This window comes from Arctopsyche grandis, chromosome 12, assembly GCF_051622035.1.
Source record: "Arctopsyche grandis isolate Sample6627 chromosome 12, ASM5162203v2, whole genome shotgun sequence".
Taxonomy (NCBI): domain Eukaryota; kingdom Metazoa; phylum Arthropoda; class Insecta; order Trichoptera; family Hydropsychidae; genus Arctopsyche; species Arctopsyche grandis.
Genome location: NC_135366.1, coordinates 5,100,211 through 5,127,759, shown reverse-complemented (window position 1 = coordinate 5,127,759; position 27,549 = coordinate 5,100,211). Strand labels below are relative to the sequence as shown.

The 27,549-nt window shown below is 37.1% G+C and overlaps 3 protein-coding genes across 3 annotated transcripts in view; 2 read left to right on the top strand and 1 right to left on the bottom strand.

The window, feature by feature from the left end:
* Positions 1 to 4,317, top strand: part of LOC143920004 (uncharacterized) — a 78,285-nt gene extending 73,968 nt beyond the window's left edge. Inside the window, exons 17-19 of the mRNA XM_077442666.1 lie at positions 1,424 to 1,556; positions 3,804 to 3,955; positions 4,047 to 4,317. Of these exons, the coding sequence (XP_077298792.1) occupies positions 1,424 to 1,556; positions 3,804 to 3,955; positions 4,047 to 4,170 (409 nt within the window). The 3' untranslated portion in view covers positions 4,171 to 4,317. The remainder of the gene's footprint in view (positions 1 to 1,423; positions 1,557 to 3,803; positions 3,956 to 4,046) is intronic.
* An 877-nt stretch (positions 4,318 to 5,194) lies between these two features.
* Positions 5,195 to 17,257, bottom strand: Usp30 (ubiquitin specific protease 30). The gene is made up of 8 exons (XM_077442238.1): positions 16,897 to 17,257; positions 11,437 to 11,612; positions 10,436 to 10,661; positions 10,175 to 10,359; positions 8,450 to 8,653; positions 8,224 to 8,355; positions 6,982 to 7,193; positions 5,195 to 6,914 (listed from the first exon to the last, which is right to left on the bottom strand). Exons 1-8 carry the CDS (start codon positions 17,168 to 17,170, stop codon positions 6,776 to 6,778), a joined length of 1,548 nt encoding a protein of 515 aa, XP_077298364.1. The 5' UTR covers positions 17,171 to 17,257; the 3' UTR covers positions 5,195 to 6,775.
* A 4,955-nt stretch (positions 17,258 to 22,212) lies between these two features.
* LOC143920002 (uncharacterized) lies at positions 22,213 to 25,689 on the top strand. The gene is made up of 4 exons (XM_077442665.1): positions 22,213 to 22,565; positions 22,645 to 22,878; positions 23,013 to 23,171; positions 23,316 to 25,689. Exons 1-4 carry the CDS (start codon positions 22,452 to 22,454, stop codon positions 24,819 to 24,821), a joined length of 2,013 nt encoding a protein of 670 aa, XP_077298791.1. The 5' UTR covers positions 22,213 to 22,451; the 3' UTR covers positions 24,822 to 25,689.
* Positions 25,690 to 27,549: the final 1,860 nt, after the last annotated feature.

Genomic DNA, 27,549 nt, shown 5'->3' with positions numbered 1-27,549 from the left:
AGTATAAAATTAATAATATACATACACAAGAAGTACAGTGCATTCACACGAAACGAACACAACGTGACGGTACCATTTTCTATCCATTTTCTCTGGATTGGGGATAAAAACACTATATTTTCATGAATGAACTTGAAAACGTTCAGTCTCTCTTGTCGTCCAGTCATGTTCAGAACTAAACGTCTGTTTTTCTAGTCAATTTTTATTGTGATTAAAATTATCAACACTATATATACCCCGAATTACATAATATAAAATGCAGATAAAATTAAAGACCGGCCGATTTAAATTTGCACGCAGGCGGCCGAACTCCCGCCACTATTCTTACAATGTATTATAGTCAGGGTTGTAGAATAGTCGGTACCCGCTTGTACGGCGCCCCGCCACCTTTTATCGGCACCGGTACGCGACCCGGCATAAAAATTTGAAAAATCAAAATAGTATAAAACTTTAATTTTTTTTGAAAAATTTTACCACTTTTGCAATATTTTTCACCCAAGCTCGATGACAAGGAGCGCTGTCATGCATAAATGCATAAAAATGCTATCAGGATCAAGGATACCACCGGGATTTATGTGAGGCACCAGATATGTCTTTAGCACATTTAAATATTGGTCCCCATTCATGGACCCATTAACGAAATAAATGGGCCCTGTACCTTTTTTTCGCTTATGACGGCTCAAACCATTGTTTAGGGTAGATGTTTAATTGTGCTATCAATACACGAGGGTAACAGCTTTGTGTCACGAACTGAAGGATACATTCATCGCTTGAAGAATTTGTTGCATAATGCAAAAAAAGTGCAAAATCGAGCGTACCAGCACCTCAAAATTTAGCACTACACCACTGATTATAGTTAGTCTATAAATGAAACCTGCGAGCTATAGTGTTCTTATATTTTAAATAAAATTAGAAAACACACTGATTTTATTCGCATTTTAATGAAAAAATTGATGAGCATTGAATCCGGAGGTAGAAAATGATACCGTTGCCTTGTACAAAATGGCGTCTCATACATTTCAACTTGTGAAAGCATGCCCTTTAAGGTCTGTTCATACCTATCCAGCACGACCCGTATCCTGCAGGTGTTCTGCAAGTGCGGATAGTATTCTTTGGTACATTATATGGACGTATTCATACTCCATTCGCGCATGCGCATTTACGCATTCATACGCGTCCATATACAATGTACCAAAGAATACTGTCCGTACTTGCAGTACACTTGCAGGATTCGGGTCGTGCCGGATAGGTATGAACATACCTTTAAGTGTGAACGCACTGTTATTATCTAATACATTATATATGTAAAATTAACTATACAAAAGTAATCAACATGGAAATGATTACATACATACATACATATATGCTACGGTAATAGAAAATATTCATTGGAATGACGAACATATACTTTGTAATTGGCCAGCTCCCCAAAAACACCGTTGACCCCAACGGGAGGCTCTCTGTTTAAGTTCACTGATCCCCAGTTACAAGCTAGCGCGTCCAATATCAAAGAGCGCCTGTTGCAGTGGTGCCGCGACAAGACGCAGGACTACGAGGTACACCTGCAGCGCAGTGCATGCCTCACACCAAAGCCTTATTATGTTCAATATATTATATATTTTTCACCATGCACTCACACGCACCCCACCTATTTTATTCTAAATGTAAATTAATAAACGTACAAGTCGAAAACGTTACTATTAATTACCGATGTGTGTATAGATCTCCTCTCCGTCCTCCTCGCTCTCTCTATGTGTAAGCTTATAATTATGATCGTATATCCGTCAGAGATGGCAATCGATGACTTGTTTCTATATATATATATATATGGTGAAAACTATGTATTCGTCCATGCATGTTGTTTTTGGGTGATAGTGTGTTGTGTTTTAACATACCTGTGAACAAACAAATACAAAATGTGTACATTCTCTATGTGATATACGAGTAACAACAGTAACGGCATATAAAATGCTTTTTTTATGTGTATACATATGTGCGCTATTCCTTTTTTTTGTGCTTTTGTTATTATGTTTATATAATATATATATATATATATATATATATATATATATATATATATATATATATATATATATATATATATATATATATATATATATAAAATAAATCAATGCAATGTTATGATTGTATGTTGAAGTATTTTGTGCAATGAAATAATAGTGGTCTTCTTTCGTTGCTCTTTCGTTGGCACTTTCTGGATCACTCTATGGGGCGTATGAAGTGAAACGACGGAATTGTTAAGGCACGACTGTTTAAGGGAAGAAAGTAAAGTAGCAACAGACCAACATGGCCGAGTTGGTCCCAACTCGCAGGATGGTGACCGAAACTCGACCATGTCGTAGATCCGCCACAACTCGTTTCGTATATAGTCAAATGAAGATGTTTTTTTTTTTTATATATTTTAGAAAATTGACCATGAAATGGATTTTTAAAATGATTAAATCAATCGTCGAAAGTAATGTGTGAAATTTTATCATAATTTTATTGATTGTAGGGTATATTCAGGGCCGGTTCAAAAGTACAGCAGATTAGGCACGTGCCTAGGGCACCATAGACAAGGGGCGCTGCGAGGCGCCCGTATTTTTTTTTTTTTTTATTATTAAATTGAAAAATAAAATAATTAAATTTGGCTTTCTTTGAACTTGTAAATCTTTCTATATCCATCTTAATTTTTCTACTCGAAGTAGCAATACTGATTGTAAAATATTATAATTTACGATGAACGCAGGAAGTTGACTGTCAAATATCAACGACTCGCGAATAAAACTTGTTAAACAGCAAACTGTCGACGGTACAAATGGTAATTTGGAATTGTGTTTTATATAAAATACTGCTGAAATATATGTGTGTATATATACATATATATCAGGGATGGATTTGCTTCACGAAATTAAATATCATAACTAACCATATTCGAAAGAAGAAATGTCACTCTTGAATTCATTGTTGAATATAAATTAATGTCTTCATTACCGAATGTATTCATAGTTATCCGTGTTTTATTATATTTTATTCATATTTAAAACGTACCTATTTTGAATAAAAATTTTTAATATATTTTTCTTCAATATTAAATTTTATGAATTTATTGTTTAAAAATTTAAGGAGGGGGGCAAACCAATCGGCCTAAGGTGACATATGTATACCCTCAGGCCGGGCCTGTGTATATTGTATATAAATGGATATAACTTACATGTAGATAAATGCAGTGGCGGCTCGTGCATAGGAACTGCGGCGCTGCAACACCCCCAGAAAAAATACAAAAAAAAATCACATTTGTATACATTTACAACTTGTGAATATAATTTAAATAAGAATGATTAGATATTTGACATAATCATTATTAATGGGTATGTCAAATATATCTAAATACAAGTTGTAAATGCGATTTTTTTGTAATTTTTCTGGGGGTGCTGCAGCGCCGCAGTTCCTATGCACGAGCCGCCACTGGATAAATGTATATGGGTTTAAAAATAAGTGACTTAGTACGTCTAAATATAAGGTTTTAAAATAGGTGATTAAATACGTTAATTGAAGTTGAAATGAAAATTCATTTGTTTATTTTTTTTTTATAAACATACATATGTAGAGCATGATTTTTAATATGAAATTTTAATTGTATTGGCATTTTCTTCCAAATTCCCAAAATAAAAATAGTATAATATTCAATAAAACTCACATTTTTTTTTGAAAAAGACTATTAGTCAGAAATTAATTTGTATAACATTTAATTTGGAACTCTTGAAACTATTCTAACAATGGTGTGTGTGTTTGAATTGCAGAATGTGAAATTAGACAACTTTTCAACGAGTTGGTCGGACGGATTGGCCTTTTGCGCGCTCATTCACCATTTCCTCCCTGAAGAATTCGATTTCACCAAATTGACTGCACAGCAACGTCGTCACAACTTTACGCTGGCCTTCAAAGTCGCTGAGTGAGTTAATTTTTCAGTACTAAGAGTGTTTGTACTCGTTTTATTACAGCTATATATGTAATTAATACGTGTGGTTTTTTTGAATTTTCAGTGAGAAGGCTGGCATATATCCATTATTGGATGTGGAAGATATGGTGACCATGCGTAAGCCAGATTGGAAATGTGTCTTCACCTACGTACAAGCCATTCACAGGCGTTTCAAAGACCAGGATTAGTAAAGTGGAGATAGAGACATATGATAGCTGATCAAGATCGGCCAATTCGATCAACTCATTGTGCCAAGTTGTCTATTTTTGATATTTAACTTATGAATTTTTTATATACATAATATATATATTATAATATTATAATGTTGAATCATCTCTAAATAATAACCTTTATATACATTATTCCATTATTAAATAAGTAATTTAATATTTTTGTTATTGCCTTCTTTGCACTGTCCATTTCGACGGATGCGGACACACTTTTTTTTTAATATTGAAAAAAATATATATAAATGCTTTAAGTGTTAAGTAATTGTACTTTTTTAAGTTTTTACGATGTGTACAAAAATAATGAGAAACTTATTAAAACGAAAAGATGTCAAATCCGAACGTTTCAATGTGAAATCTGATTAGTTTTTGTTAACCAGTTACCTTTATTTTTTTCCTAAGCGGTTAAAATACAAAGTAAAACACTAACACTATAATAATCTGATTAAGAGAATAATTTTTGTATGATTTTTAATATTAATACTTATATATTTTTTTAATTGGAAAATATATTTATTGTATGCTTCTAAGCTTGTTAATAATGTCACAATAAATGAAGCTTCAAATGTACTTATTTTTATTATATATCCTTTCCAATTATATTACACTAATGAAGAATGATTTTGATAAAATGAATATAGTCGAATGCTGCTTTCAAAGCTTTTGAAATTAAAAAGTTGAACGCAAAATTGCAAAAAAGGTTTCCAAATATGCCGAGATACATGATTTGAGCAATGAAATATCGAAAAAGAGAAACTGAATTGAAAATTAAAGTGTAGTTAGATGAAAAAAATACAGAATAAAGCAAAAATAGGCTTTGCGCCTGTCGCAGATATAGTACCTGCAAATAGCCAATAATTCGCAGATGTAGTACCTGCAAATAGCCACAACCAATTATAAAACCAATATTAATGATGGCGTTTTAATAAAAATAAATACGTACATTTGTGGAATAATAACAATAAATAAACAACACTAGCAGTTTACTTGATAAACATTTTATTGACAAAATTGGAAATCACAATATTCGGACATTAAAATATGGGACACACATTTATTTACTTGTAGTATGTAGGTATGTGTATTAACAATACACAAAACGAAATAAAACAATATTCCAATTATTGATTACCTCACAAATCTGACTAAGACTATTACCACACTAAATCTATGAATGACTAGATTTTACGTTGTATAATTTGTTTACATTTGAGTGTGTTTTTAATTTATATTTCAATCAATTCAAAGATATGTGATCGTGACAAAGTTCAAAAGCAATATTTAAAAGTGTAAAGTTTGCGAGCCTCACTCCGCTGTGTACCAAAATACGCACACACGAATTTGTAACAATAAAAAACGACAACTACGTAACATTCACAAATTTCTATTTCCCTATTATTCATGCGGAAATAGATTATCTCATGTCAATTCACATTAACCATTTTAAATTTCAGTCAATTTTTTAAAGCTCAATTCAATCGTACATATTCTATAATATCATTATATATGAAGTTCATTAGAAAACACACGTAAGTATCATCAGAGAGAGGGTATAATTTACGGAGGAGTTTGATAGATTAAAAGTAGAAGTTTGCAAATCAAATTTTTGGCACATTATGTATGGTCAAAGTTTTGTAATAAGCGAGAACAATCAAGTTTATTTATTATAATATTTCTTTTCATAATATATATACACTAGCTAAGATTAATTGGATAATTTCGACGCAATCACAACCTACTTTAGAGATATCTATAGTTTGAAACAATAAATAAAAACATGTACGAGTTCAGAATAAAAAACCTATCAAGTACTTTTGAAGGGGGTTTACAAAATCTAATCATTGTATAAAAAATAATACTGATACATTTTTAAAATTGTTTTGATATCCTTAAGTATAAAAGTTGCGTTTAGACTTCAAATAACGTTTCAAATTAACAATTTATTTCATATAAAAATAGATATCTGTAAAAAATACAATAAAGACAGTGAGAAAATAAACAGAAAATATTTGAAATATTTATTAATTCTGTAGAAAACCTGATATATGTATAGGTAGTGATAATTTCCTTCGATTCATACCATAAGCATGCCGCTACGAACATGATCCATCTCGATAGATTAAATATACATATGCATTTAAAAAATAATCGATACAACAGCGTTGAATAGGAAAATATAATCTAAAAAAATATATATACAAACTAAATATCACAATATCAACAAAAAAAAACCTAATCACCTATGTAAATAATAAACAATTATATACTACAAAAATAGCTTACAATTTATAAATGCAAGGACGATACATAGCGAGTCGTTTATATAATATGTATATATATATAAGATATTGCAATCTCTATAAACTAGAGACACTACTCTTTCATTCATATACACATGACGGGCAGTATAGGAGTATATATGAGAGCACTACGATTCAAATCAACGTCTACTTCAAAAAGCTAACCACTACGTATGTAGCTTACAACTAAAATGAAACGAAACGCTTGCATTTTGAAACCTATGCAACTAAACGAAAAATTTTACGATCAAACAATAATAATCGAATCACTGAGCCTGAGGTAACCTAGCCGCCTGCTTCTTCTCGTTCATCGACACCTTCTCGTAGAACAACATGTACGCCACGCTGTGCAACACCTCGTCCAACATGACTTCATGAACCACCGTATCGCTCGTGTAAAACCATCTGAAATTCAATCGCATCATTATAAAGTCAACGACTCGTTCAAATTTCGACACACTTGCCCACTGACCGTTTAGCTTCGAAGCCGTTTCCCCGTCGGTAAGTGATGAAGTGGCCAGATTTGGGTCCACCGACGTGTACGACGACGGCTTGTAAGCGATACAAGGCTCGCCAGTCATTCTGTCCGCCATTGGTTCCGGCATTGACCAAGTTTGCAAACTGTCCGACTGTCGACGGTAGACTTTGCGACATCATAGCATCCAGAAAGACATTTGTATCGCCCTAAAACAGACATAAATTGATGATAATGTTACGTACACCGACGAGTAAGTGCAATCCGACTAGGCCGAGTAGCATCCCAGAGACTGTGTGACCGTTATAATTGGTTTCAAGGATTATCTCTAGACCAGTGGTTCTTAACCTGGGTTCGATCGAACCCCAGGGGTTCGGTGAGTCAGTCTCAGGGGTTCGGCGGAAATTCAGCAGAACAAGGTTCAACAGCAACTCTTCAGAACAACAACGCTCTCGACGTTTTGGTGTCAACAAATGGTAATTTTCATACCGTTTGTTACAACATATCTTTGCGAGCAATCCTTTTCGAGGAAGCTGGAAATAAAAACGAAGAAAAGGAACAGACTATGTTGCGAAAAGGACATGAGAGTGTCACTTGCCAAGGTTTCTGAACTGGTCTCTGAAAGGCAACAGCAGAAGTCACACTAATTTGCAGTAAATATTCATTATTATGTTTTTGTTTTTGTGTGAAAATCATGTTTTAATGGTTTTGTTCTTTGAACACGGTGATGTTGTTGCACGGTTCATTTTGTGCACCAGTAAAATATATACCTATGTTTTGAATTTGAAAAAAATCATATTTTATTTTTCCAATTAAAAAGGGTTCGGTGAATCCGCATACGAAACTGGTGGGGTTCAGTACCTCCAAAAAGGTTAAAAACCACTGCTGTAGACTAAATGCAAGTAGGCTAAACATTGGCCACCGAATTGGTCGCTATTGGTCCCTTCTCAGAAGTGACCGATACCGTGGGACCGAGTGTCGTGGGAATACACATCCGGGTACATGCCTAAACAATAGGGAAGTAACCGGATGTCGAAGATGCCCTGAGCGACCGATCCGTTATAAGGCGGTACTTATAACGGATATCAAGAGATTCTGGACGGAGCACTGCCAGTGTGTGTATCTCCTTAATCACCAATAAATGCTGTGACACGACTTTGGCCCTTTACTTGGATCCTCCACCCACCTCTACGTAACAATATCATCAATCTAGTGCCGACGATTGTTGGCGTTTCATACCTTCATCGGTTGAGTAGAAGCGTACGGCGACAGCGATAAGGTCTCTTGGAAGAATACATGATCGCCACGTTTAGTAAGACCCGTAGGACCCCATTGCGTCCGACCAATATGCAAGCAAAGGCAAACTGGAAGCTATAAATAAAACAAATAGAGTACAATTAGATCATACCGGTCAAGTTTATAGACTCTTTTTTTTCAAGTGATTATTATATGTGAATTCATATACCTTTCCAATGCTTTGAGATTTAATATGCGTAGTGAGCACGGGCGATAGAGAAGAGTCACGGCATTCGTTGCACCTCGTACAGGCGACTCCTTTAACCATCTCCGGGGATGTGAAAGCACGCAACAAGCTGACGATGCTCAGCGGACCAGCCGCGTCTCCCAATTGCAAAGATAAACTGTCGAATTTGTCGTACCTTATAGGCGTCTGAAATCCACACGCAAAAACAACAGTCAGTATGCGATTATTCAAACAAACACCCTATGGTATAGAATAGTCTTTTCTGTTGAAAGCCCGCCACACTTAAATTTTTCGCCAACATTTCCAACTAGAATTATTTAGAAATCCAATAGAAAGCAGGTATAAAAATTGTAGCTAATCCAAACGAACCCTAGATAACTACCGCCGAGGATTTCGAGTTTTGTAAAGGTGTGTTTAGACTCTCTAATATATCTTAAAGCAACAATATAAAATAAACAAAAGACGTCTATTAATGAATGTATTTTTCCAAAACCAGTTCCATCTTCTTCATTGTTGTTAAAATGTAATGCTCACAATCTGAATTACTCAGCAGCTAGGGATTTCCTATGGTTATAAATTCAGAAACTCCGATGTAAACGAATCTTTATATATGTTGACAAATGAATGACACGGATTACACGACCCATGTTCAATGCTACCTGGAAAGGCTTGGCTGTTAGTATTTTTGTTTACTTTGTACATGTTCAAAATACAACGCCTATCGGCGTTTTTCAGGCTCGTGGACTTGTTGGCAAAACGCCCATCGGCGTTGGTCAGCATACAAAAGGTTAGTGCTAACCACCAACGTTGCCGGATTCAAGCCCTGGGTTGACATTGATTGAAAATAGTTTATTCGGAGTATTTCTGCAGTGCTGCTGGTCAGACTTGGATATTTGTGCTTCCAAGTCGATCGTTTCTTATGAGAGTTTGCCAATTTATTTGATTTCACCGTGGAAACGGTTCCGTATCAAATTGGCAAAACCATTCTACATACCTATTCATCACTATTTTAATATGATTTCAAATTTAAAATCTATAAATTTGTATATGTACAAGTTTAATACCATAGGTGTCGCTCAAGGGTAAGGGCGAAAACACACAGTGGTACATGGTACTTTTTTTTTTAGATACTTACTTTTAAACGGTTGGGTGATTATTCCGCAAAAAGCGATCTCGCGCACGTCACTAAAATATCGATCACGGAACATCTGGCACCCAAAAACTCCATCAATTCCCACGCGAAATATTTTACTAACGAGAACTCGAGTGCCAGACATTCCGTATTAGCGATTTTTGTGGCAACGATCGTCGTGCGCGCGATCGCAATGTGCGAAATAATCCGTTTACCCTTTTAAACATGCGAAAAAAACGCAGCACCCCTAGCCCATATACGTACATGGTTCACAGTCACCAAAAATCACCCCCTGGAGTGTTTTCGGTGATATTTTATCCTTGTATCTTGACAGTGATCGATAACGGGGAATCCCATATTTGAAGAAACTTGTCGGTTGCATATTGATATGCATACAAGTGCGACCTCCCAAACATATGCATTCTGCACGTGCAACTACACCCGAATACAGGGACGTGACGTCCCATACCACTCGGTGTATTTTCGTCCTAAACCTGAATGGTATGTATCACGGTAAAATATACATACATTTAAGAAAAAAATATATATATATATACATATATAAGAATACTAACTTTATATGAGCAACTTGTGCATTGCAATCTCGTAGCTAGAGTGCCGTGAAAGGGAGGCTGAGGCGGAGGCGGCACCGGAACAGACGGCCTTCCAAGTCTATCTAGCTGACAAAAAGATCGAGACACTCCTCTAGTGACGGACATTCCGCTGCCAAAATCTGGATGCAGTTTTGTAGTGTTCAAATCTTATAAAAAAAACAAAGCATTAATAATATGTAAATACATTGTCATAATAAAAAAACTTATTTAAAAATCAATTACCACTGGCCATACTCTTCGTGTTGTCGGAGAGCGTAATAGCAGCTTGCGATAAAGACCGAGCGCATTTCACCAACGGGGAATCGGGAGTGGCCGGTGAGCTGATTGAACGTAGAGACGGAAATGGAGCTAGTGGTAAATCGTCCCTGCCGCATTCGCTTTGTGATGTAGGGCTGCGGATTCCTCCCGATTGCAGCATTCCCAATGCGTCCGACAAGCAACCAGGATGCTGCAAAATATACCAATAGTACAATGCCATTCATAATTACATATTTATTTTAATACACGCATCTCTCCAGTTCACCGTTCCAATATTTAAGTGTTCTTCGAATATATTAGCGATAGTTAAAAGTGTATATTTTTAAATATAATATAAGGATTCAGTGTTATCCGTTTGCCAGTGGCTGTCTTCTATGGAAGCTTTGCGCGACAAGTCTGTAGCGCGGCTGTCTTCCATAGAATTTCTGAACTTTGCACGAGATTTTGAGCCTTATATGCGCCTATTTCAACTGTTTTAAGGCTCAAAATTGGTTGAATATATTACTGAGAGTTGAATGCCATCTATTCAATTTGCTTAAAATGCATATACTATACATATACTAGTCAAAATTAGTTTTTTGTGGAACCATAATGAAACCTCGTTTATGTGACGTCACGTCTGTTGAACAATGGCGACGATACGTCTCAATTGTATGAAGAACGATTATATGACAATTAAGCCAAAACTACGAGATATATTATGTATTTTATTGTTTAAAATAAAACTTTATGTGTTTATTAACATATCTGGTTACTTGAGTAAATATTAAAATCTGTATTTAAGGTCGAAAACTCGATTGCCAAATTCGCGAAAAAGGTGTCGCCGCCTACAGGGCTTGTTCGCTACATTTATTGCCGCGGGCAAAGGGTTAAACAAACCTCTTTTATTCGGAACTTTAAATAAAAATAAATAAAATTAAAACACCCCCCGGATATATTGTTTGTTATAAAAAATGATTCATTACTCGTTTAGAAGCGGCTTGATTTTCTTCATCAATGCAGGAAAATAAGACGTGTAACAATTCGTGGGCGTCGTGTTGATCTTCGGGTACAACCCAACCGAGAGCTCCTAGACAGCGTAAAACTCCTAGCGGACATACTGGACCGGCTCCTCTTGCGTTCTCGTGACTTCCGTTAACGACTAGAAATATATTTAAAAAAAAACATTAAAATTATCTAAGTATACATATTGAAGTTATACCCGAGTTAATTTATCCCGGATAAATGTTATCATATGACAGAGGATGTGAGATTGTAATAAAAAGGCGGATCGACATGGTGAAAAGCTCAATCTCGAATTTGGAAAGACCAGGGCATCACCACGTCTACAAAAATGCGTTTAGTTTGAGCTTTGATCTTCCCCGTATTTCTATACAGAGTGAAAACATGGACGGTGCAAGCTCGACAGAGGCAGAGAATACTTTTGAGATGTGGTGCTGGAGAGGGATGCTTGGAATCTCATGGACAGCGAGAAGAACCAATATGTCCATCTTGCAAGAGCTGACGGTTGGCGATAGGCTATCATTCATCTTAGGTGAATGATAGCCGACAGAGGATGTGAGATTGTAATAAAAAGGCGGATCGACATGGTGAAAAGCTCAACGTCGAATTTGGAAAGACCAGGGCATCACCACGTCTACAAAAATGCGTTTAGTTTGAGCTTTGATCTTCCCCGTATTTCTATACACAGTGAAAACATGGACGGTGCAAGCTCGACAGAGGCAGAGAATACTTTTGAGATGTGGTGCTGGAGAGGGATGCTTGGAATCTCATGGACAGCGAGAAGAACCAATGTCTCCATCTTGCAAGAGCTGACGGTTGGCGATAGGCTATCATTCATCTTAGGTGAATGATAGCCGACAGAGGATGTGAGATTGTAATAAAAAGGCGGATCGACATGGTGAAAAGCTCAATCTCGAATTTGGAATGACCAGGGCATCACCACGTCTACGAAAATGGGTCTAGTTTGAGCTTTGATCTTCCCCGTATTTCTATACACAGTGAAAACATGGACGGTGCAAGCTCGACAGAGGCAGAGAATACTTTTGAGATGTGGTGCTGGAGAGGGATGCTTGGAATCTCATGGACAGCGAGAAGAACCAATATGTCCATCTTGCAAGAGCTGACGGTTGGCGATAGGCTATCATTCATCTTAGGTGAATGATAGCCGACAGAGGATGTGAGATTGTAATAAAAAGGCGGATCGACATGGTGAAAAGCTCAACGTCGAATTTGGAAAGACCAGGGCATCACCACGTCTACAAAAATGCGTTTAGTTTGAGCTTTGATCTTCCCCGTATTTCTATACACAGTGAAAACATGGACGGTGCAAGCTCGACAGAGGCAGAGAATACTTTTGAGATGTGGTGCTGGAGAGGGATGCTTGGAATCTCATGGACAGCGAGAAGAACCAATGTCTCCATCTTGCAAGAGCTGACGGTTGGCGATAGGCTATCATTCATCTTAGGTGAATGATAGCCGACAGAGGATGTGAGATTGTAATAAAAAGGCGGATCGACATGGTGAAAAGCTCAATCTCGAATTTGGAATGACCAGGGCATCACCACGTCTACGAAAATGGGTCTAGTTTGAGCTTTGATCTTCCCCGTATTTCTATACACAGTGAAAACATGGACGGTGCAAGCTCGACAGAGGCAGAGAATACTTTTGAGATGTGGTGCTGGAGAGGGATGCTTGGAATCTCATGGACAGCGAGAAGAACCAATATGTCCATCTTGCAAGAGCTGACGGTTGGCGATAGGCTATCATTCATCTTAGGTGAATGATAGCCGACAGAGGATGTGAGATTGTAATAAAAAGGCGGATCGACATGGTGAAAAGCTCAACGTCGAATTTGGAAAGACCAGGGCATCACCACGTCTACAAAAATGCGTTTAGTTTGAGCTTTGATCTTCCCCGTATTTCTATACACAGTGAAAACATGGACGGTGCAAGCTCGACAGAGGCAGAGAATACTTTCAGAACCAATGTCTCCATCTTGCAAGAGCCGAGGGTTGGCGATTCATCTTAGGTGCATCCTCTAGTCCTGTGGAGCAAATCGCGAAGCGAAACCAGAACAGCCTGGAAAGATTGGTCTTTTTGGGAAGCATAGAAAGAGAAACATCTTGAACAAGATGGAGTGACTAGGTCAGGGCTGCCACTGGGCAAATGGTAGTCGAGTCAGTGTAAACTGTGTGGAAGTCAGACAACAGGAAAGCGACGTTGAATTACCTAACAGAAGTTCAATATAAAGTATAGTATGTATGTACAAATGTAAATTTTCCATGAACGCTTAAAACATACGAATACGAAGAAGCAAGCCCAATGAATAATGAATCAATTAAGGTTCAATTGAAATGTTTATTATCTTTCACCTTGAAAATGTGTTAATTTTAATTTAGACAACACTGTATATCTGTTGATATTATATTGTAGCGTATGGTAGATTTTGGGTCGCCATCCCGTGATTTGGGACCACGTTGGTGGCTACCATTTTACTTTACCTTCCCGGCCGTCACATTAAATAGCATGCATTAAACCACACCACACGATCTGACCATCCTGTAGAAGACCGTCCTCTCTCTAGTATTCCGATAACTACCAACTTCTTGAGATTCTCCACATTCTTCCTGGCAATATGGCCAAAGTAGGACAGAATAATTCTTCTACAAGTAGAGTCTCTCTGAAACTGCCAGTTCTTTGAGGATGGAGACGTTCGTACGTCTTGCGGTCCATGGAATGTTCAACATCCATTTCTAGCATCACATTTTAAAGCGGTGCGCTCCATTCTATCAACTCAAAATCATTGGGCATGCTTGGGTATAATTCCCTTGAACTTCGGAGAAACTTCTCGTTAATTCGTTTCGTTCTCCAGCTATTGCGTGGTAATACGTAATGCCCGTTGTTGCTGGAACAGTTAGGACTTTATGTCCCTAATAATTATGTGCGTGGTAGACATCATCATTTGATGGTTGTACCTGCTGCTCGCACACTTCTTTTTCGAATGGCTCCTATTCCAAGAGCTATTCGACTTCTCAATGAAATCGTTGCTGCTGTCCCTGAATGTGATATTTTCCACCTTGGGGAGCGTAGATTATCGGATATTATCTTAACATATTTATCTGGTAACCTGCGCTCATCATTACATTCTTAATTTGAATGTGATGAATGAGTGGAATCTTAATCTACTCTCTTCCATTTGGGCCTCGCTGTGATTTTATTTTTTATTCATATTTTGTTTTATTTTATTTTACTTTTTCTTTCTCCTTTGTACATTTTTATATACTATTTTAATTTTGTTCAGTGTAAACAAAGAATGGGATTTATGGATTTTATTTTTAATTTTTACACTTTTGTTATTTTTTTTTCTCTCTGAATGATGTATTATTTTCCTTTTGTTACTTTTTTTTTTATTATTTTATTCTACCATGTTTTCTGCTTTTGCTTTTTTCCTTTATTTACAGTTTACTTGTTTTTATATATTTTTCAAATGTAGGCCATTGTGGCGCATTAGGTTCTTCCTGTAATGCCACAATGGTCCAAAATTATTAAATAAAAAAAACTCGCAATATCTCGAAACTCGTTTTCTCAACTTTTCGTCTGCTTAAACAGGAGTTTGTATATTGTACACAAAAATGGTTTTTGTATACATGTAGTATGTAATATCTTCAAAATACGAGACATTATTGTGAACATTCATTGATTTTTAAGCTATTAACACACCTTTGAAATATTTAATGTTTATCTCGTAAAATAATTATTTCTCTATGTATAACATTTTCGTATATGTGTTTTGTATATATACAAACTCGACGACGAAGTACACCGAAAAAGTTGGGAAAACGTATCTAACAAAGGCATCTAACATGTCTCTCTCTTTTTTTAACATCCACATCTCAACTCCTAACAATGCAATTGAGATCATCAAAGATCGGAACAGATGGTGCAATTTCAAAACATATGTCACGAATCTTCTTCCAATAGATTATGATTCATTTTCCTGCGAAAGGAATTAATGTATTTTTTTCTGGTACATATGTAACAGTGGATGATTTACAACTGCTATACATTCTCTTTTTGTAAATTTTCTTTGAATGGTTTATTGTGACATGTGGTAGGGTAAAACCATAGATCTAGAATAACCTAGATATGGCATTACATACAAATTTCGTTGGAGATCTTGTCGCCACTAACTGAGGGGTGCGGGGGGTTTAACTAGCGGGGGGAAGTTGGGGAAAAAAAGGTTTTTTTCCCTACGACGCAGCGGTTGGCGTTTTTTTCACTTCCCCCGCTAGTTAAATTCCCCGCACCCCTCAGTTAGTGACGAAAAGATGAAAAGATCTCCGCATATCTATCAACAAGATCTCCGCAATCGACCTTTCCTACTTAGAAGCTACTAACCTACTGAGAGAAAAGTGTGCATGCGCCAAAAGGGAGACCAGTATAAACCGTGAGGGCGGATCTATGTATTATATATCTATGGGTAAAACGCAGTATTTAGTATAGTTTTGCAAAAAAATATTCTATGTAAGAAACATCACGGTATGTACTATATACATTGAAGTAGAATGGGTAGAAGCGCCTTCAGCTTCCAAAAATGTTGCTACTAAAACTCCGTGCAGACGGAGATTTCGGCTGTTTTCCTCAGTTGTAGTAGGATCTCTTTGAAATAGGCTCTACTAGTGAAATTGTGTGGTAGTATTAGTTCGACAAAGTCCGAACATCTGTATGTGCACGTGCTAGATGTTCGGACCAGCCTCACTCATTGAAAAACAGTTATTATTACTTTAACTACATTGAAGTAGTATGCAAAGAATTGCTCTCAGCCCCTAAAAATGTTGCCACAAAAAATCCGTGTGCCCGGAGATGTCAGCTGTTTTGTCCAGTTGTTGTAAGGGACGAATTTTTTTTCCTCACTCTTTTGTCTCTCTTCTGACTTTCCGTCTCTCTCTTCGATGGCTCGCTTTTAAGCGATACTTTTGTTAGGAATGACTATTCTATACATTATACTTCAATGACTATATATTAAAGTTAGTGCAATTAATGATATGTCAATTGATAAGAGTATAGTTTGATAAATTATGTAAAAAAATACAATAAAATATATCATCAAGATTTGTATATATGTATGTATGCAGGCCGCCGAGAGGAATCCCGAGCCCTGAGAAAAATAAATCCAGTCCCTATAAAAAATTTGAAAAAAATGTCTTATAGATATATTTTTAATATGCGAAAAATATATCGGAAAAATACCTATATGTCGGTTGTTATTTTTTTAAATAACTGAATAAGAAAGGTTATGATTAATAGGTATGATTTTCGACACGGGGTCCCTAGAGAAGTCCAGGCCTTGGAACTTTACTCCGGTCTCCCCCTCCCTCCCCTCTCGGCGGCCCTGTATGTATGTGTTATATTATGATTGTGACCTTCAATGACTGTGGATAGAGTGGTGGTCATGGTGGTGGCTTGGGTGGGTCCTTGAGTGGCGCGCTGCTTCAGCCATGTGGAAAAGCGCGGGCTTGCGGCTAACGCTTGCAGCAGTGTGTTCAGGAAACAAGTGCGTCCCAGATTCTGCAGGCCGGCGACTCTGCCCCTGCGAGCGCGCGCCCCCCCCACGGGCCTCCACAGGACGAACGCGCCGACGACTACGGCCGCGGCCAGCCCCGCGGCCACCAGCACTCGCTCGCCGCTCTCCATCATCACCTGTCACTTCAGATCGTCACTCGCTACCGCTGTCGCCCGTCTCACCGGCACATGACAGCCGGGGCGACTGACACTCGGGCTACCAACCTGAAGGTGTCCAAGTGCGAACGTTACTTTCCATTGACGCCAACTTCCGATATAATAATGGCCCACGAGTTGTGAGATTGCTTGTTGAAAAGTTAATCACTTTGTAGGAGTGCAGCAATTCTTTGGGCAGGATGGGATGCTCATTGCTTGTCGGAAAGTTGGCGAAAGTTATTGCGCGGAGTGCATTTCTCCGGTCGTTGCGCATTCACCCCATTTAATGATTTAGGGCTGGGTCGCACCGCTCGACTTGCGAACGACTCGGTTGGTGCGACGTGTCGTTCTGAAAATGCAAAATGACCGATCCCATATACATTGTATTGGGTCACATTCAGTGGCGGCTCGTGATAATTTTTAGTGGCGGGGCTGCACTGAAAAGATGTCTAAAAAATGTCACCATAATTGTTCTATCATGTCATAACAGGACAAAATGAGCACAATTTTTAGCGTACGACCACTTACATGTGGATTTAAGTACTATTGAAAAAAAAACTAGCAAAATTCACCACCCATTAAAGGGGTGCGTCCAAACGCGATGAAGATTTCGAAAAATACGCTGCTACTCCAGTAAGATTGCTAAAAAAAATTCGCGCTTGCTGGTTTCGCGACCCGGCTTTCTCAACAACTAAATTAAGTTGATGAGCATAACAGTGAACGAAGTGTGCATTTTTATAAGTTTGTTTCAAAATTTTCTGTACACTTCCCCTCTCTCCGTTCATTACAGCGGCACCGTCGTAAGTTTGAGCAATAAGTTTTTCTTTGTCATCGTTTAAAACTAGTTTTAATTGTTCAGTAATGCATGCGCACTTATTTTCCAGATTAAAAAAAACCCCAAAAACTTTACCCCCTAATTCGTAACGAAAAACATTAACCTGTTGACAATGTACATATATATGTACATCGGTTGTTTCATCTGCCATAACAGCTAGATAAGTTGCTTTGTTTTATTTCAGCACTTATTTGTTCCCTACACACGTTCAAAATAAAATCTAAAAGTTCATTTTGAATAGTTTTTGATGTCCCTTTAAAAACCGAAGAAGTTTGAAAATGTTTTTTTAAAGAATCGTTGAAATTTTGTGAATATTCTAGAAACCCCCGAAAAACTCCTGGATTTTTTTGAATTATCTGTTTCATCGTGTCCCCTCATTGGCATTTCAAATTTACCGCAAAATTTAATCAATAATTTTAAATAAAACATCCCGATTTTTTTTTACGTTTTCGTTATGCTTATCTATTTCCCGCCGACAAGCTTCGCTTAAATGGGTTTTTATGTTAGCTAATCCCAAAATTGTGAGATTACACACATTTTTTAAGTTTTCGACACTTCCCTCGTGTTATTTAATTTTATCGTTTAAATGTTTTAAGTCAATAACTCCTGTTTTATAAATGTCTGCATTAAATTTTCGCGAGTAACTAAAAGATCTACTGGTTGCAGGCTGTGAAATAATTAAATTGGGCGTGGGGCAGCCTAATGCTTTTATAGCGACTTTTTCGTTAAGTTCTAGTCGCGAAAAGTGCAAATTTTGTAAATATTTTACTGAATTCTTTTGTTCTTCCATTTTTAAAAGAAAAAAAATCTTAATATATTTTGTGGCGGCTCGCTTATACGACATGGTCGAGTTTGGTTGCCTTCCTGCGAGTGGGAACCAACTCGGCTGGGTTCGGAGAGCTACTACTCACTCTGTCTTCAGCTGTCATATAATAAACACGTGCATTAACATGCCAGTCGTCTCATTCGTTCATCCTCCATACTGGTGACCCCCGACATCGAGTCACGCAGCCTCGATCAATTTCAACATGCCGCTCATCCCTGCCTCGCCGCGCCCCCATCGCCATCAACACAGCACGCCGCGGCCCGCGGGTGACAATAAACGAGCAGACACGGCTACCTACCTACCTACCTACCGACGTCCAGCCACAACGTCGATGACAGGTGCTTAAAAAAATAGGGGAGCGAATGAGACGACGATCTTGACAGCTGGATGTGGAGTCATGCGCGATCCACTACACATAGAACGGTCATCCAGCACCACAAGATTCATCACACACCACCTCAGCACCATCATCATCATCATCATCAAGGCCCCGTCCGTCCCCACGAGCGTCGTCACGCCGAGACGGGCGGTAGCGCTACAACACCTCCACGAGCCACAACGACTCACAGTCCAGCTCGGAGTATCATCAACCACATCGATGCCCCTGCCGCCCCCGCCGCCCCACCAACCGACATCAGCCTCGGAAGAGCGGCGCCGCCGCAGCATCGCATCGCATCGGCGCGACCATCGGACCACCCACCGTCCTGCTCGCGACGTCACCGCCCTCGAATCTACCGACCATTCAGGGCGGTACACCTATGTACACAGCGGATGACCCACGTCAACAATTTTTTTCTCCCCACGTAATAATTTTTTTTCTCTTTGTGTAACAATAATTTTTTTCTTTTGTAAAATTTGTTTCTTTGTAATTTTGGTATCGCTGATGCTGGGGGGGGAGTGATGTGGCGGCTCGCTTATACGACATGGTCGAGTTTGGTTGCCTTCCTGCGAGTGGGAACCAACTCGGCTGGGTTCGGAGAGCTACTACTCACTCTGTCTTCAGCTGTCATATAATAAACACGTGCATTAACATGCCAGTCGTCTCATTCGTTCATCCTCCATAATTTAAATAAAAATTATGAAAAATTAGAAAACGAATAAAGCTGTGATCGTGCGATTCAACTAATCAAATGTAAGATCAAGCGCGAAATCTTAAACAAACTGACAGATGAATGTTGTTTAACAGGCGAAGGCTGCCGACTATCCAGCCCAAAACGGCAGAGTGAGTGAAAGAGAAAGAGCTATCTGCAGTTGCAAATAGCTCTTTCTCTTTCTCGTTCCGAAACTCCGGGCTGCGCGGCGTTCAGGGCGGCGCTGTAAAACTTTACAGCCAGTACAGCAACATTTTAATTCATCTGTCACCATACAAGTTAGTGGGGTCTTCGAAACGGTCAATATTACTTACAATATCACCCTTTTGGATATGGGTGATATTGTAAGTAATATTTACTCTGTCGAAGGCCCCAATAGTTCGTCCATCCAACTAATAAAAAAAATATAATTAATAAATAAAATATTAAATGTATTATTAAACATATATCTTAGAATTTTATAGGAGGGGCTGCAGCCCGGCAGCCCATTAGGACGAGCCGCCACTGGGGCATATACTTGTATTATGTTAACATTTATAGGTTTTCCAACTAATTGTATCATCATGACTCGTTCAGATAACGGAATAAAGTTTCTCACACTTTTACTGATGTCGTCTTCCAGAATCACAGCAACACCATTCTTATGAGTGCCGTCAAGCGATCCCGAGTAGTAATTCGTATATCCATTGCAATGCATCGTTTTTCCTGCTTCAGGCCATCTAGCTTCGCTTATGCCGAGCATCTGTATTTGGTTTTTTTTCATTTCTATTTGCAGATTTTCAATTTTACCTGCTTGATACATGGTCCTAACGTTCCATGTACCAATTTTTCGTATGTTCACCACTTTGAGTCCGGGGATTCTTAGCACCCCTGTCCCATTGAAGGGACGCCGGAGACTCGGGCCGTGGTTTTAGGTTTTCTCTTCATGGTGGTTATACTAGGGATATGAGAGCACAGTAGTTTTCCCCAAACCTTCTGCTCCGCAGAATTCAAACCGATTGAGTGGCTACCACGTCGCTTTGAATCTTCCATTTTTTGTCGTTTTAGTATATTGCATATACTTCCGCCGTGGATGGTACTGACAGAGCTGCTGCCCACTACCAGCGAATTTTTTATGGAGTTTCCTTCTCTATGAAAGGTGTTACGGTACCTTTCAAAACCGGGTTGTGCTTTTGATAAGCGGCGGCACTTACTCGCCGCTGACCTGAGACCGTCATAGTGTTGTGTGACATTTTATAGAGTGAAACTTACCACGGATTCACTCATCACCACTCTTATCTCAGCGCTCCTTCTCCAGGACCACCATGTCGCCATGGTAGTTGACTACAAGAGTCGTTCCCCTATTTGCAACTTGGGGACCTGAGCGGTTGCATGGAGCTCTGCTCTGAGCTTAGTAATTACTCCGTGCGGACGGACGTGTGTTTCCATTTATGATATATTTACATATATTGACAGTTTATTCACAATCATAATATTTATGAAATTAGTACCAAACAATAACGTTAACGTTGAGTACAAGTATCCAATATATTAAATTATCAACATTAAATAAAATTCACACTCAATATTAAATAATCAATTATGAAATAATTCAACATTGAAATATAAACCATTCAACACTCAATATTAAATATGAAATAATTCAACGTAAAATATTATCAATACTTTCATTAATAAATCAATCGACGTTAATAATAATATATTATCAAAAGAAATGTGATCGAAATTATGTGAGTAATTATGTAAATATGAAAATATTATAAATTTAAATTCCATTTAAAAAATATATGAAATCAAGCATAGGTAATGATTCTGAATATGTACTAACTTGCGAGGCGCCAGAAGAGCTAAATACTCATCCCAGCACCTCCTCTTTAGCTCCAATTTAACACAAAATTCTACATACTTATCGGGACAACAAACAAACGCACGTCCGCACCGAGCTCGCTCAACCCGCTCAATTTCTTCCAGTTATTGCTAAATATCGATGGTCGACGACTTACATGTAGGTAGAAAACTCGTGCAACAGTGTACGTTTAAAATAAATGGAACTTAATACATATTTATAAAAATATAAATCCGATATATATAATATATATTTAAATATGAAAAATTTACAATATATATGAAATTAAATTCGTCCCAAGGGGGGCGCAATAGCACCCATGTCACTCCCCTTGAATCCGCCTATGATTAACCGTATAATATACTCGTAAATACTAACCCGTCATATTTAAACAAAGACCAAAAATGTAAACACCAAAAATACAGACTAGTGAAATCGGGGCTGTGGAGTCAGATTAAAATTTACCGACTCCGACTCCAACTTAATGAATGATTTCAGTAAGTTGGTCTTTTCTTGCCATCGTACAAATGCCTGGATTTTCCAGGTGAAATTATGGTTGGCAACCCTAAATATGACACGCGAAATCTGGAAACCCCACATCTAGGCCTCCATTGTCCACTATCCACTCTCCGGGAGTTTGTGCTTCTCCCTCAAGAGAAGCGATGGAGTGCAGACTTTGCCTCTGCTCTGCTCCAGCAGAGTCCTTCGTCTCCATCCATGACGACCCTCATCCAACGCGTTTGGTGCAACGCATTTGGACGTGCTGTCAGCTGCGGGTCAGTCACGTTAAACTTGAACCATTGCTATTGTAAATTCGCTACTCCTCGTAGTCGTCAATACCTTTCACATTTGCAGGTTAGGAAAGGAGACCATCTGCCAGATATGATATGCCTTTCTTGTGTCAACAATCTGGAATTGTTCGACAGCTTTCGAAAGGCTTGTTTTCGGAATGACACAACGTCGAGGGTGGAATTAGACAAGTATTTGAAAATCAAGCCAGAGGAAGTTTTGCTGAAAGATTTAATATGGGAAGATGAGTTGGGTGCTGATTGCCCACCCAATATTTCTAGTTCACCAGACCATGGCGAGGTATGATTTAAGTTCTTTAGATCGATTATTAGCGAAACATCCACTTATTCGATAATATAAATTCACATGTAAAATGACATCTAATCACACTAAATACAGATGTTTAATTGAATAACGTTCGGTTCATTTTTTAGAACCCTGGAAGAAAAATTACTTCAAGAGATAATAAGGCAGCAATAATAAATAATTTGAAAGTCAAGCCAGAGGAAGTTTGGCTGGAAGATTTGATATGGGAAGATGAGTTAGGTGCCGATTGTTCACCCAACATTTCTAATTCACCAGACGACGTCGAGGTTAGTAAATAGGATTCAAGTTCTTTAGATCGATTCTTAAAAAAACATCTACTTAATCGAAAACATAAATGCACATGTAAAATTACATCTAATCACACTATCAGTACTCATGTTTAATTGAATAACGTTCGGTTTATATTTTAGACTTCTGGAAGAAAAATTGCTTCCAGTGATAATGTGACAGCAATAATAGATAACAATAGACACATTCTAGCGGAAGAATTACCGTGTAGAAAAGCTTCAGATAAGATGTGCTCTACACATTCTGAAGTGGACCATAAAATCAATAGTGTGACACCAAAAAACTGTGATACTCGAAGAAAACTGCATTATTGTGACATTTGTTCAAAATCTTTTAACAGGAAAGCTAGACTAAGTGAACACATGAATGTTCATACTGGGGTAAAGCCACACAAATGTGAAGTTTGCTTTAAATCATTCGGTAGAAAACGTCAACTCAGTGTACATATGGGTATTCATACTGGGGTAAGGCCATACGAATGTGACATTTGTTCAAATTCATTCCTTAGAAAATCACAACTCTATTCACACATTTTGATTCATACTAGGGTAAAGTCACACAAATGTGACATTTGTTCAAAATCATTCCTTAGAAAATCAGATCTCAATTCACATATGGTTATTCATAAGGGGCTAAAACCACACAAATGTGACGTTTGTTTAAAATCATTCGTTACAAGATTTCAACTCATTTTACATAAGGGTATTCATACTGGGTTAAAGCCATACAAATGTGACATTTGTTTAAAATCATTTCTTAGAAAATCTCAACTCAATGAACATATGGTTATACATACTGGGGTCAAGCCGCACAAATGCGAAATTTGTTCAAAATCTTTTACTAGAAATTGGAGACTTGGTGAACATATACGTATTCATACTGGAGTGAAACAACACAAATGTGACGTTTGTTCAAAAACATTTACTACGAAATATAGTCTTAGTTCACATATGATTATTCATACTGGGAAGCCACACAAATGTGACGTTTGTTCAAAATCATTCGTTAGAAAATCAGACCTCAATTCCCATGTGGGTAGTCATAATGGGTTAAAGCCACACAAATGCGACATTTGTTCAAAATCATTCGTTAGAAAATCAGACCTCAATTCACATGTGGGTATTCATAAGGGGCTAGCACCACACAAATGTGACATTTGTTCAAAATCATTCCTTAGAAAATCACACCTTAATTCACACATGTTTATTCATTCTGGGGTAAAGCCACACAAATGTGACATTTGTTTCAAATCATTCCATAGAAAACATGAACTCAGTGAACATATGGGTATTCATACTGGGGTAAGGCCATACAAATGTGACATTTGTTTAAAATCATTCTTTGGAAAATCAGTCCTCAAAAGACACATGCTTATTCATATTGGGTTAAAGCCACACCAATGTGACATTTGTTCAAAAACATTTGCTACGAAACATAATGTTAGTTTACATATGGTTACTCATATTCGGGTAAAGCCCTACAAATGTGACACTTGTTCAAAAACATACCTTAGAAAATCAGACTTCAATTTACATATGGGTATTCATAAGGGGCTAAAACCACACAAATGTGACAATTGCTCAAAAACATGTACTACTCATACTGAGGTAAAGCCAGAGAAATGTTAAAATAATAGAAGCGCTCTTTCGAATATATTTTACGGAGCGGTTCAAATACATAAAAAAAATACCTGTAAGAATATTGTTGACAATAGTGGCTACTATATTATAATTGTATGACAAAATTAAAAAAAAACTTAAAAAATCAGAGCTCAATTCACATATGGGTATTCATACAAGGCTAAATTAGGGCTGCCACAATTGTCGGCCGACCGACAGGGGCACCCTCCCCCCCCCCCCCCCAAAAAAAAAACCGTACCGACATTCGGTTCGGTGATTACTAGTCAAATGTGAACCGGGAACAGGATAACCGGTCGCACTAGATCGGTCACACGTCGTTACCCGTCACACTAAAACTGGTCACACCCAACAATTAGAGTTGTCGTTTTTTTTTTTTTTTCGGCGAAATAAAATTAATAGAGAATTCTATATTTTTGAGTCGGTCGGCAATCACAAAGAAAAACAAAATAAAAAGCACACATTATCCGATGAATGTTCAAGAAACCGAGTCTGTTCAAGAAACGAGCGACCTGGGTGACAGTATTAGTGTATATACATGCAGTGGTCATTAGTTTCGCTTCGGCGTTCGACGTAGGAGGACGTATCTTCGCTTTTTCATACACGGTGGTTACGAAGTTCCCAACACATAAGTAATATAAAAAAAATTGTTTGTTATTTTTATCAACAATGTAAAAGTATAGGTATAATACAGTCGTGCATGATGTAGTGGTGCGGCATGTGCGCTCCGGTATTTCCCTCCGCAAAACTAGATAATAATCCAAAAAAACCCGTCAATTCCGTTTCAAAATTCCAGAAAAATTACTTATTTCAATAATTGACAAAATTACTACTTTTATAGATATAAATAAATTTAGATAACAAAAAAGTTCTTTTTGTTTCATTTTTGAGAAAAACTTGATCGAATGGGAGCGAATTCATAAATATACAAATACAATCTCAAATCAACTCTTACAACCATATATAGGCTAAAGTGTGATACCGTATAATTGTTTTCTCAAAGGATAGTGGATATCGTGACGACTTTTAAGAAATAATAACAAAAAAAATTTTCGTTATAAATGCTTATCGTCGTAATTCAAGACATTGTTGTAATTCAAAACATCAATGATGATCTAATTTAAGCTCAATCTCTAAAATTTATTTAAATTGTGTATTTTACTTCCAATATTTAATTTGATTTTTTATTTTTATATTTGAATTTAATTTTAATATAATAATAATAGTTTTAATTATGGTATTTAATTTAATTTTTATTTCGATATTTGTACGCTACTGGTTTCAGCAAAGTTGGCCTGTGTGCCCTTCGTTGGTTTGGTGCGTACGCACCATTAAATAAACTTCACAAACAGATTTACAAACTCTTTCATTGTATGTATAACCTTCCCGCCATACATAATACGCATATACACGCAGTAGCAGAGAGGGGGACGCGACAATTGGTGCAAGGCCAAAATGTTCAACGACAAAATGTACCCGAAAATTAGTGCACTGACAAAATGTACCCGCGACAAAATGTTCAAAATGTTCAAAAATCCTAAATTATCCTATTTTAATGGCAAAAGTAACTTTTTATTGTATTATATTTATCGATGTATATGGTACTTTTTATCGTATAGATCGCGGATGTTATTAAATTATTATAAATTAAAGGTGTTCTCAACCGTACCAACATATACTTATTTAAATTGAACAATTACATTTTAAGCGAATGTCATTGTGACTCATTGAATATCATTTTAAGATGTCATTGAATTAGTATAAATGACAGGGGTTCCCAACCGTATCCAATATTTACGTATTTAAATTGAAAAAAAAAACTTTCCGAGCGTATGAACTGCAGATTACATTGCATTAGTTTATATGGCAGGGCTTCTCAACCGTCTCCAAAATTTACTTTATTTCAAATGAATAATTTAGTTTTTAAGCGTATGTCATTGAATTAGTTTAACACCGAAGACCTCTGTGAGGGACAGTACATATAAGATAATTATAAATTTTAGAGTTAAGTAATTTTAAAATTAGCTTGATAGCTAAGATAATATATAAATAAATAAACGTTGATCGCCACGTTTTATTTTGATAAAACAGTTCCCAGCCAGCGGTCACGTGTACTTCGAGTTTTAACATTGAATGTGACCTTTACGGCGTCTCTAAATCAAATTCACATAATTTTTTTCCAAAATTTTGTTTAAAAATGCAATTATTTTATTTCTTCTGCAAATAAGTCTTCTAGTGTACATTTGCAAGCTATATGTAAAATGAAAGTTTTTTTTAAACTTAATATTTCATTATACAATTATAAGGCAAGAATATCAAATATTAATTTAGATAAATTTAATGTATTATTTTACAATCAAGTCTCGAATTACGACTATTAGGATTTATGATGGAGAGATTTTACTTATTGTTTAACAAAAAACAAATGTATGAATCGGACATTGTATTGGAGAAAAAAGGAGGTATGTAAAAAAGGCAGACATTAGAAATTTACAATAGTCAACCTTTTTTTTTTGGGCAACGGGTTCCTTAATCCCCAGCTAAAATTATTTTTACATACCTCCTTTATGTTTCACATTAATATTGCATCATTTACAACTAACTATTATGCGTAAGAGTTGCATACAAAATTTCATTTTGACATGTAAAAGACACACGATTGATGTAAAATGCAATTAAAATGTAAATGTAAAAAAAATCACGCGCGTTGAATAGAGAT